The sequence below is a fragment of the Neurospora tetraspora genome (assembly GCF_033439725.1).
Source record: "Neurospora tetraspora strain CBS 560.94 chromosome Unknown B0H65scaffold_6, whole genome shotgun sequence".
In the NCBI taxonomy this organism is placed as follows: domain Eukaryota; kingdom Fungi; phylum Ascomycota; class Sordariomycetes; order Sordariales; family Sordariaceae; genus Neurospora; species Neurospora tetraspora.
In genome coordinates, this window is record NW_026944388.1 from 2,004,184 (window position 1) to 2,018,616 (window position 14,433).

At 54.0% G+C, this 14,433-nt stretch overlaps 5 protein-coding genes across 5 annotated transcripts; 2 read left to right on the forward strand and 3 right to left on the reverse strand.

Annotated features, from left to right (window-relative positions):
• Positions 1-349: 349 nt before the first annotated feature.
• Positions 350-2,216, forward strand: B0H65DRAFT_444517 (uncharacterized protein; the record flags this gene model as incomplete). The annotated part of the gene is made up of 2 exons (XM_062825687.1): positions 350-469; positions 1,239-2,216. 2 exons carry the CDS (start codon positions 350-352, stop codon positions 2,214-2,216), a joined length of 1,098 nt encoding a protein of 365 aa, XP_062679454.1.
• Positions 2,217-2,686: 470 nt separating this feature from the next.
• On the reverse strand, positions 2,687-3,300 carry B0H65DRAFT_444518 (uncharacterized protein; the record flags this gene model as incomplete). Its single annotated transcript, XM_062825688.1, has 3 exons — positions 2,687-2,722; positions 2,801-2,802; positions 2,994-3,300. 3 exons carry the CDS (start codon positions 3,298-3,300, stop codon positions 2,687-2,689), a joined length of 345 nt encoding a protein of 114 aa, XP_062679455.1.
• A 1,327-nt stretch (positions 3,301-4,627) lies between these two features.
• B0H65DRAFT_510641 (uncharacterized protein) lies at positions 4,628-5,938 on the reverse strand (the record flags this gene model as incomplete). The annotated part of the gene is made up of 2 exons (XM_062828420.1): positions 4,628-5,266; positions 5,345-5,938. The coding sequence occupies 2 exons, from the start codon at positions 5,936-5,938 to the stop codon at positions 4,628-4,630; spliced, it is 1,233 nt and encodes a 410-aa protein (XP_062679456.1).
• A 304-nt stretch (positions 5,939-6,242) lies between these two features.
• Positions 6,243-7,850, forward strand: B0H65DRAFT_472680 (1--5-imidazole-4-carboxamide isomerase). Its single transcript, XM_062827155.1, has 3 exons — positions 6,243-6,690; positions 7,007-7,196; positions 7,316-7,850. Exons 1-3 carry the CDS (start codon positions 6,391-6,393, stop codon positions 7,597-7,599), a joined length of 774 nt encoding a protein of 257 aa, XP_062679457.1. The 5' UTR covers positions 6,243-6,390; the 3' UTR covers positions 7,600-7,850.
• A 589-nt stretch (positions 7,851-8,439) lies between these two features.
• B0H65DRAFT_262349 (cell division protein anillin-domain-containing protein) lies at positions 8,440-13,377 on the reverse strand. Its single transcript, XM_062822631.1, has 6 exons — positions 13,128-13,377; positions 12,905-13,045; positions 10,392-12,773; positions 9,893-10,247; positions 9,109-9,842; positions 8,440-9,042 (listed from the first exon to the last, which is right to left on the reverse strand). The coding sequence occupies exons 1-6, from the start codon at positions 13,143-13,145 to the stop codon at positions 8,566-8,568; spliced, it is 4,107 nt and encodes a 1,368-aa protein (XP_062679458.1). The 5' UTR covers positions 13,146-13,377; the 3' UTR covers positions 8,440-8,565.
• Between the last annotated feature and the right edge of the window lie 1,056 nt (positions 13,378-14,433).

Here is a 14,433-nt window from a genome sequence, read left to right on the forward strand (position 1 = left end):
GAAATTGGAGATGGTTCAGGGATGATGGGTTAAATGTGATATGTATAAGATTATATAGAGTCCGTTCTCCTCAAGTGTAGTTCAGATGAAGGGCTTTTTGAGCCAGCTCTCACGCCGCCACGGACAAATTTTCGGTCGTGGCCGGGTTGCATCACACCATGCCCATATTTTATCACCAAAAGCGGGTGACGTATGGAGGGGGTTTTTCTTTGGTGAGATGCTGTAGGAAAATTGCGCCATCGCCCCCGATACAACGATTCGGCACTTGATCACCCGGCTAGGCTTCACAACGACACGGATTTCAGGGGTAGTAAACATTGAGATTCTCCATTTGCTGAACGGGGTTGCTATGCTGCTGGTGCCAGGGGCGTGCTCTTATCACGACTTTGTTGCGCCCGGTCGTTGCGGAGCATCGAGAAGAGCCCTTATCGGTGCAGCTATTGAGGATATCGGTATAGCCACCTTGATGGTAAGAATGAAAAGAACTAAGAGATACTACTTCAACAAAAGGAAGATACTCTATGAACAATCGTGGCACAAACTTCTTTCAATGGAATCAATCAGTTTGCCGCCTGAATCATTTGTATAGCCAATCATTGACAGGCAGCATGTGCAGACGTAGACATCCCTTTAGAAGGGTGAATGCTCCTATTGGGGCAGGATAGAGCAAATGCATTTACTGGAGTCTGACTAACAACAACAGTGTTCCGTGAAACCCGCTCATGAACATTGTCCGGGCTGGTGCTCCTTCGGGGCTTCATGACACTTCATGCTTTCATCGCCGTATCACGGATTTTAACTAAGCTTTACCCACGATATCTCAGGCCTTTGGCTCCGTCATTAGATCACTACTTTCCCTCTGGTCGTGACAATGAGCTGAGATCCGACAAAGCGGGCGTTTGCGTATCGCACATTGCACCGCCGGCATTGCCACTTGTCATCACTACGCTTCAATAGCGATCTTTACCTGAGCCTTTGGCGTTTCAAAAGTACACCAAAATCAAACCACGGGCATCCATCTCACCATCGCAATGGAGCAAAGAACCCCAAGCATGACCGGGAGTGAAACCCCCAGTAAAAAGGGGAAGGTCGCACTCCCAGCGAGCTGTGACCCACCACAGCCCGGCGCACCACGGAAGCCCCTAGTTTGGATCGTAAGAAGCTTCCTCATCACACCCCCCTGACCTCACCCTTATACTACTCCCTCAAACCCTCAATGTAACTGACACCTACCACAGGTCTTCGGCGGCACCGGCCAAATAGGCCGCTCCCTGGTCAAGAGCTGCCTCAACCACGGCGACTCCGTCACCGTCGTGGGCCGCATCTTCGAGTCCACGCGGGAGCAGATGGCGCAGGCGCACCTGCACCACCCGCAAGCGGAGAACGCCTTTGGGACTTTGTGCGACGTGCGTGACTACGCCTCGGTCAACCGGGTGATCGACCAGACGCTCGACCGGTTCGGGCGCATCGACTGCATCGCCAACTGCTCCGGCTACGGCGTCATCGGCGCGTGCGAGGACCAGGACGAGCACGAGATCCGCAACCAGTTCGAGACCAACTTCATGGGCACCGTGCACATCATCCAGGCCAGCCTGCCCTACTTCCGCGAGCAAGGGGCGGGGCGGTATATCATCTTTAGTTCCACCTCCGGGGCCCTCGGCGTCCCCGGTCTGGGCCCTTACTGCGCGACCAAGTATGCGGTGGAAGGCCTGATCGAGGCCATGCTGTACGAGGTCGACGCGTTCAATATCAAGGCTACCCTCGTCGAACCGGGCTTGGTGAGGAGAGACGAGGCGGACACCTCCATGGTGCCCCGCTGGGGCCATTTCCTCATCAAGCCGGCCAGCGAGCCGTACTCGCACGCGACGTCGCCGGCGCTGCACGCGAAGAGGATGGTGCAGTGGTTGGGCGATAAGCAGCCGACCAGTGCCCAGAAGTGCGCGGACTTGGTGTGGCAGCTGGGCCACTGCTCGTACCCGCCGCTGAGGCTGCTGCTTGGTAGTTATGCGATTGAAAGCATCCGGGACCGGTTGAGGTCGGTGACGGAGGAGTTGGAGGACTGGAAGCATCTGCATTTTCCAGTGGCGCCGGAGCCGGGGAGTAGCGGTGAGAATAGGGGCGAGGATGGCGAAAACAAGGGGGGCGAGAATGTCGACAGAGAGGGGGACATGGAGATGGAGGTTGAGGAGACGTCCCCTACTAGCAACAAGGAGTGATTACGGTTTTGGTAATGACGGACGCCTTCCCCCCAAACATCGGACGACAAGATCCTTCCCGCCCGCCCTAAGCCTGCACTGCTGCCGCCTGCAGGCATCATATAAGGTCCCTTATCTGACCCCTCTACCACAACGGGCCCTGTGGTCTTATGGCGCAGTGGTTCCCGTTGATGAAAACATTGCCGAGTGCGTGGTATCTCGTGGTACAGTTTTCGTAGGTCGCAGCTGGGGCGTTGTGCGTTCGTTCCACAAGCTTACCTGGGCGACTGAGCTTTTTGCAACTTTTATCGAATAGCGGGATGGCTGGAGATATGGGAAATGGGGTGTTTGCATTTTTCTTTTGCTTTTTTGAGATTGAAAAAGCGAGGTTTTTGTTTGTCGCAGCAGGAGGGAAGGTGCGCATCAGGAGGAGCATCCGTCACATGAACACACAACGGAAACGCGCTACGCAGACGTGGCACTGCAGCAGTTCAGAAAGCCCCAGCACTCAAGGGATCAACAGAGTGCTATATTGAACAAACCTACGCTCTCCTCCTGGTCATTTCCCTCGCGGAGCGCAAATCGCCGCTCAATCCGCTACCTACATCTGGGCGTGAATGCATGCTATCATGTCTAAATCCATCACCCCTTTTTCTTTTCCTTATCCTTTCCCTTTACCCTCTCTCCCTACCCTACCCTACCGTACCTACCCACTCCCCATCTACCCCCCACCCTCCCTACCAATCCATCGTTGTCATCTCTTAGTACCCTCACTTTTATCATCACTCTTAGTCTTACCCCCCTCACCAGCTTCCACACCGGCTTCCGCAGTGGCTTTATCGGTGTTGGTGGCACTGGTCCTGCCCCTGCTACTGAGTGCCAGTGCCTCTACTTTCTCGGCCGCTTCCTTCATCTTCTGCTGCTCGGCGGCGGTCTCGGCCTCGGCCTTTCTCTCCTCCTCGGCTATCCTCTTCTTCGCGGCCTCCCACTGGTCTTTTTCCATCTTGCTTTTCAGCAGCCTGATAGATTTCTCCATCTGCTCTTCTTGCTTACCGGTGAGCTTTTGGCCGACGGATGGGTGCTTGGGGGGAGGACTGTTGTCCATTTTCGATGGATGGGAGGAGAAGATTGAGTTAATTGGTGGTGGTGGTGGTGGTGGTGGTGGTCTTGATATTATCTGAGTATGTGTGGGCTGCTTCGTCGACTGACCCGCTGATCCGCTGTTGGAGGAAGAGAGGAGGTGATGAGTGAGAAGGGGTCGGTCTTGAGGAGATATTTATGGTTGTTGAGTTGACAGTACTGACTGATGTGAACGCAAGGTTTGACTATGGTTCCTCATCCGTTTCTGGGTCACCGTCTGTTGCTTGTCTTGTTTTGCCTGGAGATGACTCCGCTGAAATGGCTTGCAAGTGATGAGTGGGATACGATAGGCAGGTACGTTGATGTCATTGGATTCTGGTCTGGTTCTTGAAACGAAGTGATTCCGACGATGGGGAAAATGCTTGATTGGTGGCTTTGAGGAGAGAAGAGGAATGGCGGGCCAGGCCAGGTCTAAATACTGCCAAAACGAATAATCGGGGTGGGATGCACCTTCCACACGTCTCATTATCCATTCACCTTGCGAGTCACAAATATTGGGCTGTTGGATGATGCGGTGACTCATGGATTCGTAGTTGTGTATGAGCTCTTAGTATGTAGCTAATGCTTTCCTGTTGGCTTTTCGACATCATGTCTATCACCACACTGGTCTACTATGTTCTCTTCCCAACAATCCTTGTACACCTTGTCCCTAGTGCTTCTGGTCTTGCCGGTGTTAAGAATCGGTCTCAGTAGACGTGCCTCGAATGGCTGACGTGAATCAGTCGTGGAAATGGTATCGACTGGAGCTCTTCGTGTTTCCTTCCCACACCGAAGTGTCCCGTAACATCCAGATCATGAGGTTGAGACCCAATGTTGATAACCCAAAGGGGGTAGCAAACTATACAGGGTTCTCGAGGCAACCACCCCAGGTCTGACACTTCCATTCGTTTGCTCGTCTGAACTTGCCACCTAGTGACTTAAGCTCTTGCCGAGCATTTGCTCACACCGCCATGGAATATCAGCGCCATCCCCAAAAGACTCATCTCCACGCTTCGCTGCGTGTCCTCAGCGTGGCGGATGCTTGAGGGCTTGCCGATAGTGAATCAGTGGGAGAAAGCGCTTAAGATGTATCAGAGCCCTTCAAACCAGCCTGATTCCGGAACAGACCGGCAAGTGATTCGAACCTGTGGCCCGAAACAGCCGCGATACGACGCCGGAATGATGACCAAGCCAGCCATGTCGTCCACGGAGAGAGAACGGGAGAGACGCAAAAGAGGGGGTCCGGCACGGGTTGCCAAAGCCTCGCCCGGCCCAAAAACCAAGAACCCTCATCGACATGCGCCCAAACACGCTCACCTCCTCTTCCTATGCCCGCCCTTAGCACCCCTTCCTCCCCTCCCAGCAGGCCCCGAGTTCTCCATACTCCTAATATCCCTCTTACTGATCGTCAACTGCGCGCCCCTCATCTTTCCAATACCAGGCATATCCACCGGCCTATCCCCACTCCTCTTCTTCCCACCACCACCACCACCACCGTTACCACCCGTCTTCCCCCCCTTGCCCTTGCCGGAGGCCTTCTCAAGAATGATACCATTCTCCCTCGCCTCCCTCCTCCTCTTCTGCTCGTACGTCTCCGCCGCCTTATTGATGCCCTTGCGCATGTTCATGGGCATTTTTTCTTGTTCCAGGACGCTGCCCTTGGCACCAAGCGCTTGCATGCGCATGTCCGTCGTCTTCTTGCGGATGCGGCCCTCGGCGAAGGCGCGCGTGTTCTTTTCGGTTTCGGCGGCCGCGCTGGACAGGTAGTGCGAGGCGTTGCCGCCGGCGGCGGAGAGGATGTGCGACTCGGCGATGAGGCGCTGCAGGGCGAGGTCGTTGGCGAGGAAGGCGGCGCTGTCGTCGCCGTCGGCGCCGTCCTTGTCCTTTTTGGACTTGGTGCCGTTTGTTTGGGAGTCGGAGGAGGAGAGGATGGCGTTGGGGGGTTTGGAGGACTGTTGGTTTTTGGGGATGTGTGTTGGTGAATTTATCCCCAAATAGTTAAAGGACCACAAGGAATTAGAAGAACGTACCAAATAAGCCTTGAGCTCCTTCTTCGACATCTTTGACGTATCCACCTTTGACGGGTCCTTGGAGTAATCCACTACCATCACCTTGGGAGCCTCCTCTTCCTCTTCATCCTCCTCCTCTTCATTGTCGCTGCCACTGTAATCCTCCTCGTCCTCTTCGCCGGAGAAGTCGTCTTCCGAGCCCGAATCTACCGCATCATCGTCGTCAAGTATTTGGTCCTCGTCGAAATCTTTTTCATCGCCGTCCTCATCTCCCTGGGCTTTCCTTGCCTTCTTCTTGGTCGACTTTGATTTCTCGGCCTTTGTCTTGGTGGTGGTGGTGGTAGTACCAGGAGCAGGAGCAATTGGCTTAAACCGAGCCTCGAAAGCGCGCTGGAAAATGGAAAGTGCGTCGCTGATATCCTGTTCCTCCTCCTCTTTCTCCTTCTTCTCTTTTGTGTCCTCCTTTCCCTCCTTCACTGGTTTCTCCTCCTTCTTCTTGGCGGTTTTCTGCTTGATCCTCTTGACGACCTCGTCCTCCGCAACTCTCTTTTTCTTCTTCGCCTCGGGCTGAGCAGTTACGCTTTTCCGCTTTCCTAGTAGTGTGGCTGACGGCATTTTGTGATGGACGACGTTCGACGACGTTCGATGACGAGATACGACGGTAGTTGAAATTAAGTTAGGTTGGTGTCGCGATTAGGTTGCTGCCGGTTGGTTCGCCGCGGTCCAAAATTTTTGGCTTGCAGTGGTCCAATGCCGGACAAGGGGACCATTTGGGGCTTATCGATAAGGTATTTCTTAGTGTGAATTGTATGCAGCTGTGGAGTCGAGAAGGGATCTGCAGCACTGTGCTGCCCAGGGGGTAGGGTACCTCTAGCGGGGCGGCACCTTCCCGCAGCTTCCCACTGGAGTGCTGGGAACGCATAGGGCTACCCCACTGAAACATAGCGGGCACAGCTGCATCCTTGACTTCCATTGAACCTCACTTTCCTGCGCGTCACCTCACATCATAAATCAGCCTCATTTTCTCACCACACGACGACATTGAGACCTTACCTCCATAATCCAAAATGACGCGCTTCCGCCCCTGCATCGACCTCCACGCTGGCCAAGTCAAGCAAATCGTCGGTGGCACGCTCGACAGCGCCACCTCGGAGCTCAAGACCAACTTTGTTTCTCCCCACCCGCCCGCCTATTTCGCGAAGCTGTACCGCGACAATGAGTTGACGGGTGCGCATGTCATCATGTTGGGCCCCGGAAATAAAGAAGCGGCGCTGGAGTCCCTGAAGGCGTGGCCGGGGGGGTTGCAGGTGGGAGGGGGGATTACGGATGTGAATGCGAGGGAGTGGGTGGAGGCGGGGGCTGAGAAGGTTTGTTGATTTTTGGCTTGTGGCTGGGTTTTTTTTTTTTGGGTGTTTTGGTTTTGGTTGTTTTATTTCGGGGGTGGTAATGGTTGGGTTGGTTTTTGCTGTTTGGGCTTTTTTCTTCGTTGTGAGGCTGCATGTTTTTTTTCTTCTTCTTTCTCTTAAGTCGAGGTATTTGCGGAGGATATGTTTGTTTACTTTCATAAAAGGGGTGTTTTGTTGCATGCCTCTGGCCTTTGAGCTCATCGAGCTACTACTGTCCAGGTCATACCTTCGCCTTCATAAGATCACTCCGCTAAAAAAGTCCACCTCTACTCTATAGGTCATCATCACCTCCTACCTCTTCCCCAACGGCAAATTCTCCCAATCCCACCTCGACGCCGTCCTCGCCGCCCTCGACGGTGACAAGTCCAAGCTGGTCATCGACCTGAGCTGTCGCCGCCAGGGAGACGACAGGTGGTTCGTCGCCATGAACAAGTGGCAGACTATTACCGACATGGAAGTGAGCGAGGGTAAGTTACGCCCCGTTCTCACATCTCTTCGTTCCTTTACCGCTTGCTTTTCTCATTCTTTGTCTGGTTGATGACTCACTTACTCACTCACATCCCCTTTCCCCCAATCGCCACAACAGAATCCATCAAAACCCTGGAACCCTACTGCTCCGAATTTCTCATCCACGCCGCCGACAACGAAGGGTTGCAAAAGGGCATCGACGAGAAGCTTGTTCAGAAGCTGTCCGAGTGGTGTTCCATTCCTGTGACTTATGCCGGTGGCGGTCGGAACCTTGAGGATTTGGAGACGGTCAAGAGACTCAGTGGTGGCAGGGTTGACCTGACTATTGGCAGCGCGCTGGATTGCTTTGGTGGGAAGGGTGTTACGTTGCAGGAATGCGTGGAGTGGAATCGGAGCCAATGAATGGGTCGTGGGATGAGGTGATGTTTGGGAAGGGGAAATCACGAGAGGGTGTGTGCTGTGTATATAGAGGTGGGCATATACCCTTGAGTGTATTCTGGTCCAAACACAACCTGACGTGACGGGGTTTGCACAAAACACTGAGACGAATACGCTCAACACAACCGACCAATGTTAATGAAACAAATGTATAGCAGGTATGCAAGTTGAACCTACTCTGATAGCTATAATTCAGTCTATGCGCAAACAACTCATGACCATTCATAATTCTCAAGTTCGTAGACAGAAATTGTATCTCTTTGCTCTCATTTCTTTTTTGTTCTTACTACTCTACTAACAAGACATCCAGAAATCGACAAACTTAAGGAGGGCACCAGCCCAAGTAGACAATGAAGAGTAAGTTAGGTACTAAGTAGTATGTGTTACTCGGCAATGTGTGTGCTTTACTCAAACAATGGCAACATAGAACAGCCGGCAGCAAACAACAATGCGCCAGCAAGCTTCCAGATCCAGATCAGCCCGGCAAGAAGAGAGAGATATGTAAAACAGAGAACTCCGACAAAAAGTAGTATAAGAACCTTGGCCCTTTTGAAGCGAAGAAAGAAAAGAAGTTCAGCGAGGCTATGCAACGCTTGCTATCCACCTGTCAAACATGCCAGAGCCAAAATCAATATACCAGACAGCGCAATGCAACCAAATGCCATGTATGCAATGTAGTGTGCATCCCGTGAATCCCGCGCTTCGCTAAACAACGGGCTGCAAGAAGCACGATCAAGATCATCATCACCTATGATGTCATACCCCGTGCGGTGCCTCATCACTGTTCCGAGCACCGGACTTTTCCACCCCAAAACGCACCTCTTCCCAAGCATCATCTGTTTTTTTTCCATCTTCTCATATCTCTTCACAACATGTTCTCGTGACTCAACATTATAATAATTGTATGGCGCGAACGCGAGCCAGCCCGACTTATACAAGACTGCTCTTCGTTCTTGAGTGCACCCGTCGGCCCTCGGCACGCTTGCGGATCGTCTCCTCTCTCTTGAGCACCAACTCGCACCACTTGCCCTTCAACTTGGACGGGGTGCCCGTTACCGTATCGTCATCCGAAGCAAGAATGGTGTCACGACCAATGATTTCGCCAAGAACCTTCATCCAGCCCTCCTTCTCCTCAGTGCTGTCGGCGTAGAAGTCGATCAACTCGCCGTTATTGAAGCGAATCCGGAACCCTTCTTCGACAAACATATAACCTTCTTCGTCCTCAGCGAACGCAGAACGACGGCGCTTGCCGTTCTTCCCGGTGATTTCCTTTTCCATGAGGGCTCGACGATCATCGATGAGCCGCTTGGCATTCGCGAGGTTGATGGTTGCTCGTGGCTGTCGAGTTGCCTCGTGATAGGCGGTCAGCTTAGTACCAACCAACTTGAAGTAACGGCGACGCCAGTACTATAACAGAAAACGTCAGCAAGCAGGTCCAATAGTCATTATTGGACATTATGGAGGCAAACATACCGGGCAATCTCCACCCTGCTGGCTGAGGACACCTTCCCAGGATTGGGCCAGGCGCTCCTCAGCAGCCTTCATCTCGCGAATGCACGAGTTCATGCTCTTAGGCATATCCTCATCGGTCGCTCCCTTGGGGCGAGGTACGAAAAGGAGCTGGAGTTCCAGCTTTCCGATCTTATACGGCGCACGGCGAAGAGGCCCGGTACTAGCGCGCTTGCTCTTCACGCTTGAGGCGAAACTGGCCTCTTCGGTAGCCCACTCGTTGAAGGCTGCAACGTCCACTGTATATGGGCGTCCGAAACAGCGGGATTCGTGCTCCTTAAGGTTGACATACGAACGAGCGAAGCTTCCGTCTTCGGCGGCCAAGGGCGAGAGAAGGTCCCATGCGGTGGGCTGAGTCTTCATTTGCCGGGCAGCGGCTTCACGCTGCTGTTGCGCCAGGCGTTCTTCCTCTTCCTTCTGTCGCATCTCCATTTCGCGCCGCTTCTTGGGTGAAGCAAACACTCTGCTGAAGGTCGACGTCTTGGCCTTGGTAATCTTGGCAGGAGATGGTATCACCTTTTGCTTAACCGGGGCGGGCTTCTCCAGTTTGACATTGAGAGTCAACTGGAATTCCAGGTCGTTTGGTACGACAAGTTCGAACTCCTGTCCGATGGGTGCATTTCTGGCAAGCTCCAGCCAAGCCGTCGTAACACAGTGAACGCCGTTGTCCAAGGTCAAGGCAAACCAAGTCCGTTCGTCTACAGCAAGGTTAGTCAAGCCCCTTTTTGTCCTCATAGCAGAGACTTACTCTTTGGAATGGGCAGATCAAGATCTTTCACGCCCATTACCTTGACGAACAAACGACCTCTCTCCCCGCTCTCTGGACCCTCCATACCAGCATTGAGGTCGTCTTCGGTTGTTGAGGTAGTTGCTATGGCATTACTCTCCTGGCCAGGAAGTGGTGGCACTGGCCCGGTGGTGCTGGGTCGCTTCTTAAGACTCCTCTTTCTCGGTTGAGGATTCCAAGGCTCCACTGTCCACGATTGAGGACGATTCGCCTTGACGGGTGAGCCGCCCGCGGATCGGTAGCCGTTACGAGAATCGTCGCCATCCTTATCACTGGCAGTAACCATTTTGGTGTTCTGTCGCATAAGATAACCGCGCTGTTTACGAGTCGTAACGTTAGCATCGAGGAATACATCTTGTGCACCTGGGTCGGGTTTTGTTTTGGTCTCGGACGCTTGTCCAGAGAAACCAAAGCCTGCGGTGGTGGTGTGAGATTTATTTAGGAAATTGTCAAAAACAACCTTTTGCGCTTCGATCACCCTTTCGAAATCACTTTCGAGGCTGAGGCCCACATCGATATCTAGGGTGAGGCTGCGGTTCTTAAAGCTGGGATGGCGCATCATGTAATCATCAGCCGAGGCTCTCAAGAGTCCAGGCTCCATGTCCTTCGAGATACGGCTACGGTGGCGTTCTGGAACCTGAGGGATGGCTGGGACTTCACGGCTAACGTGGCGACGAGCCTCACGCATGCTTTCAATGTCGGCAGGTGTCGCCGACGGCCGAGTCTTCAACTTGGAACCAGACGCCGACTTGATGGTCGCAACTTGTTCCGGGATGGCGGGCGATGCGCGAGCTTCTTCTTCTTCATCACTGTCGGGCATGGGGCGGTGGATCACAGACTCTGGGGTACCTGGCTCTTCCTCGTACTCATCTTCCTCATCAGGCTCTCCCCAACCCGAACCATCATACTCAGGCTTTGACAGCACCTTCTTCATCTTGGGCGTCTCTGGTCTCTGTTCGATGTGGATTTCCGGCACGGCCTGCTTCTCAGTTTCTTTGCCCTTTTCAGGCTCAGCGACTTGTTCAGCCTCCTTTTCCTTCTCCGGCTCAGCAGGTTTGCTCATGAATGACTCCAAGCCCTCGGCGAAGTCTCCATCCTTGTTTTCTTTGGGAAGCTCCAGAGAGCCGCTCATGCTGGAGGAAGAGATATCTCTTACCGCGGGCGGGTCAATTGCAGGGGTAAATGACGCCCTCGGGGTGGACACCTGATCATCCTCATGATCATCCTTCTCGGGATCTGTGGCAACAGAAAACTGGCTTTCAGTCTCATCGTCATGGTGTATCTCAGATGCATCCCCCTCGCTGTCGACAGTCTCGGTATGATCGTACGTATCCGCAACCGAATAGTCGTCTTCACTGTCGTAATCATGGTGTGGGCGTTTGATGATAACGCTTCCTTCTTCCTCGCTGTCGGTTTCATCGCTGATGTCCGAGTCGTCGTCCTCGGTGCTAGGAATTGGCACATCCGGGTCGTAGGCTGCTGATTGCCTAGGGGGAGACAGGGTTGGAGGGTCAGAGAAGGTATAATCCGACTCTCGTTCACCGTTACCGTTAACCCGACGCAGAATCGATTCGCGCGAGATACGCGGTGGCAGTTGGTAGTCTTCAAGATCTCCAATGGTATCGTTTTCCTCCTCATCCTCCTCAGGATGCGAAAGAGGGCTGCTCAGTGGCTCCCGTTCAGAATTATGGCCCTCGCCGCGGTTGTGGGTGCCAGCACGACGCATGCGACGCTCCCGCTGCTGCTCAGCAGCGTGTTTTCCGTCATCGGAAAGCATCATGAGTTTGAGGCGCTCCTCGAGAGACATCTTGCCAGTGCCGATATTTTGCATATCCGCCTTGGTCAAGGGAGCTGGTGGAGGAGTGGGGAGGCTCCTTACAGGAGAAAGGGCGTTGGGAGAGGCAGAATCGCTCCTGCTTGACTGTCCAGGAAGTGGTGGCAATGGTCTGTGGTCACCATTCGAAGTACCCTCCGAGCCGACACTTCTTGAGAATGGGTCGTCATTTTCGCCCTGCCTCCAGTCCTCTGGGCCAACAACGGGGGTCTTGTCTGTGTCCTCGAGCGAGGCATCAAAGCTGTCCCCGCTCTCGCTATGATCACCATCGTGCAACATGTAATGATCATCGTCGTCCTCGTCTTCCTCCGAATCGTAGCTCCCCTCTCTGGAATTACTGCCAATCGAGGATAGATCCGGGGTTGCCATCTCGTACTCGTTCACTTGGGGCGGAGCGGCATCAAAAGTGACACTCTTTGCATGGCGGTGAAGCGCTCTGCCGGTTGGGAGTTCAAGGCCGTTTTCGTCTGTCGTCCATGTGCCGGTTTCGTGGTCAAAACTGCTCTTGAATCGGCTTGAGAGCGATGACTTCATGGGCGAGGTAGACAGGCTCTGGCTTCCTTGCTCCTTATCCCTATTCGGTGTTTCCGGGCGAGTCTGAGCAGGCAGGGTGACTGGAGGCGCGGTAGGCCGAAGAGGGGGGCTCAAGATGGGGATGCTGGTGCTACTTTGGCTTCTCCCATGGCCCCGGAAACCGCTGAATCCCATACCACCAAATGCGTTTCCCTGGACCTTGGACAGCGGACGTTCGACTGGGGGGCGAGGGGGTTCCTGGCCCGGCTTGATTTCGGAGGCGAGAATGTTGCTGTTCTTAACGCGGGACGCCTTCTGCAGACGTTCGATAGAGGAGCGACGGACAGGCGAAGGGGATCCGGTGCGACTATCGAGACTGTTCTCAGAGTTGAAACGGGTTCGCCAAAATGCATGCGGGGAGGTCGCGTTATCCATGGGCGACATGGGAGACGACGGGAAGGGGGAGGAATCGGTATTTAGAGGCGATATCTTGGACTGTTCCTTGGACGTTAGCATGGTGAATGCAGGTACAGCCGGTGGAAGCCAGGGAGAGATGCGACATGCATGGAGCAAGGAGAAGTTGATGGAGCTCTGTTCCTGGCTCTAGCGGCTATGTATTGGCTTACCTTTGCCTGTGCCTGGCTGGAACCGGGCGAATTCCTCCTCTGTTCCGTGGGCGAGATCTCGGATAGCGGCCGAGGGATAGCACTCTGCGTCTTGGACGGGTTAGGCATAGTGTTGCTCTTGGAAAGGCGGAGAGGATGCACCTAGACGCGCCACGTAGTTAGCGGTGAGAGAACCAATGAGGTCATTGCCCCAACAGGGCAGTGGAGAGATGGCGCGCCCTACCGGTTCCTCCGACGCCATGGTGGTGATGGACGGTTGGGCGTGGCTAGGTAGCAGGCTGGGAGGGAGGAGTGGTGGTCGACAATAAGATTACTTGGTGTTGATGCTGGAGCCGTTTGCTATAGCGATGGCATAGCAAGTACCTAGGTAGGTAACGGAGACGGGAGGCAGTATAATGTCGCAAAAAAGGCACCGCGCACTGAGACAGATTGAAGATCGCGCAAAGCAAGGGCACACACAAGGGAAATGTGTGGTAAGTCGAGGTAAGTAGAGGTAGGCGGCCGTCCCCGTTGTGGTTGTGCACAAGTTGAGTTGTGAAATGGCGGACTCCAGGGACGCGCTTGCAATGCGACGCTTCGCTTGGTGCTGCACTGGCAATCCTCGTGGAAATATCAACAACTGATTGGCGACCCGATCGTATTTAAGTAGTCGGTCAAGCACGCGTTTCTCACACCGCAAATGAGGGCGATAAAATGACGGATGGGTTCAGGTTGCCGACTGCCCTGAGGTGCTGGGGAACTTTTGAGTTTGTGGTCGAGCGCAACAATAACAACAACGACGACGACGACGACGACGACGACGACGACAAGGTCGGGAAGGTTTGGATTGGGTTGACTGCGTAACAAGTTGGGTTGCGGATTGGGAGATGACGAAGTTGGTCAATGGCCAGCAGTCAGCTTGGAGTCGTGGGAAAAGTTGGAGACGGGGAGAGAGCAGTGGGAAGAGCTTCAGGTCCAGCTCGCTGGGGTTGACCTTGGTCGTGGTGTTTATGGAAGGCATCCTGCCCGGTAACAGGACGAACCGCGGCCGCTGATTGGCCAGACAGCGATAAACACGAGCCTTGACCCCCTCACTCACTTGAAAAGTGGAGTTGCTGTAGAAACAGGAACGCTAGAACGCTACAGGTGCACACCACCCGCTCTTGCCATGGTTTACGACTCTTATTTTTTCCTTGGTTTGCTCGCTGCTGGCGCCGGAATCTGGTAGAATGGCACTGCACTTGGAAAGAGTGACCACTGCAACCTCAACAACGCACTTGCAACGGATGATGTGCACAACACCAGCACCACGCAACAGCCCGCAACTGCTGCGGACCACTGCAGGCCAGGCAGGGAGGGACGGGACCGCTTTCCACCTGTGCGTGTCTCCTAGCAGCAGATTAGCGTGCCGCCTAGTGCCTCATAATGCACCGAATGCAGCTGCTGCAGGGAGAAAGTCTGTCGAAACCTGGAATTCACCTATGAGGGGCCCGGATCGGAGCTGAAGCCAAAAATCTTGTGGCTTGCGTAACCCCACCCGACCAGCCCGA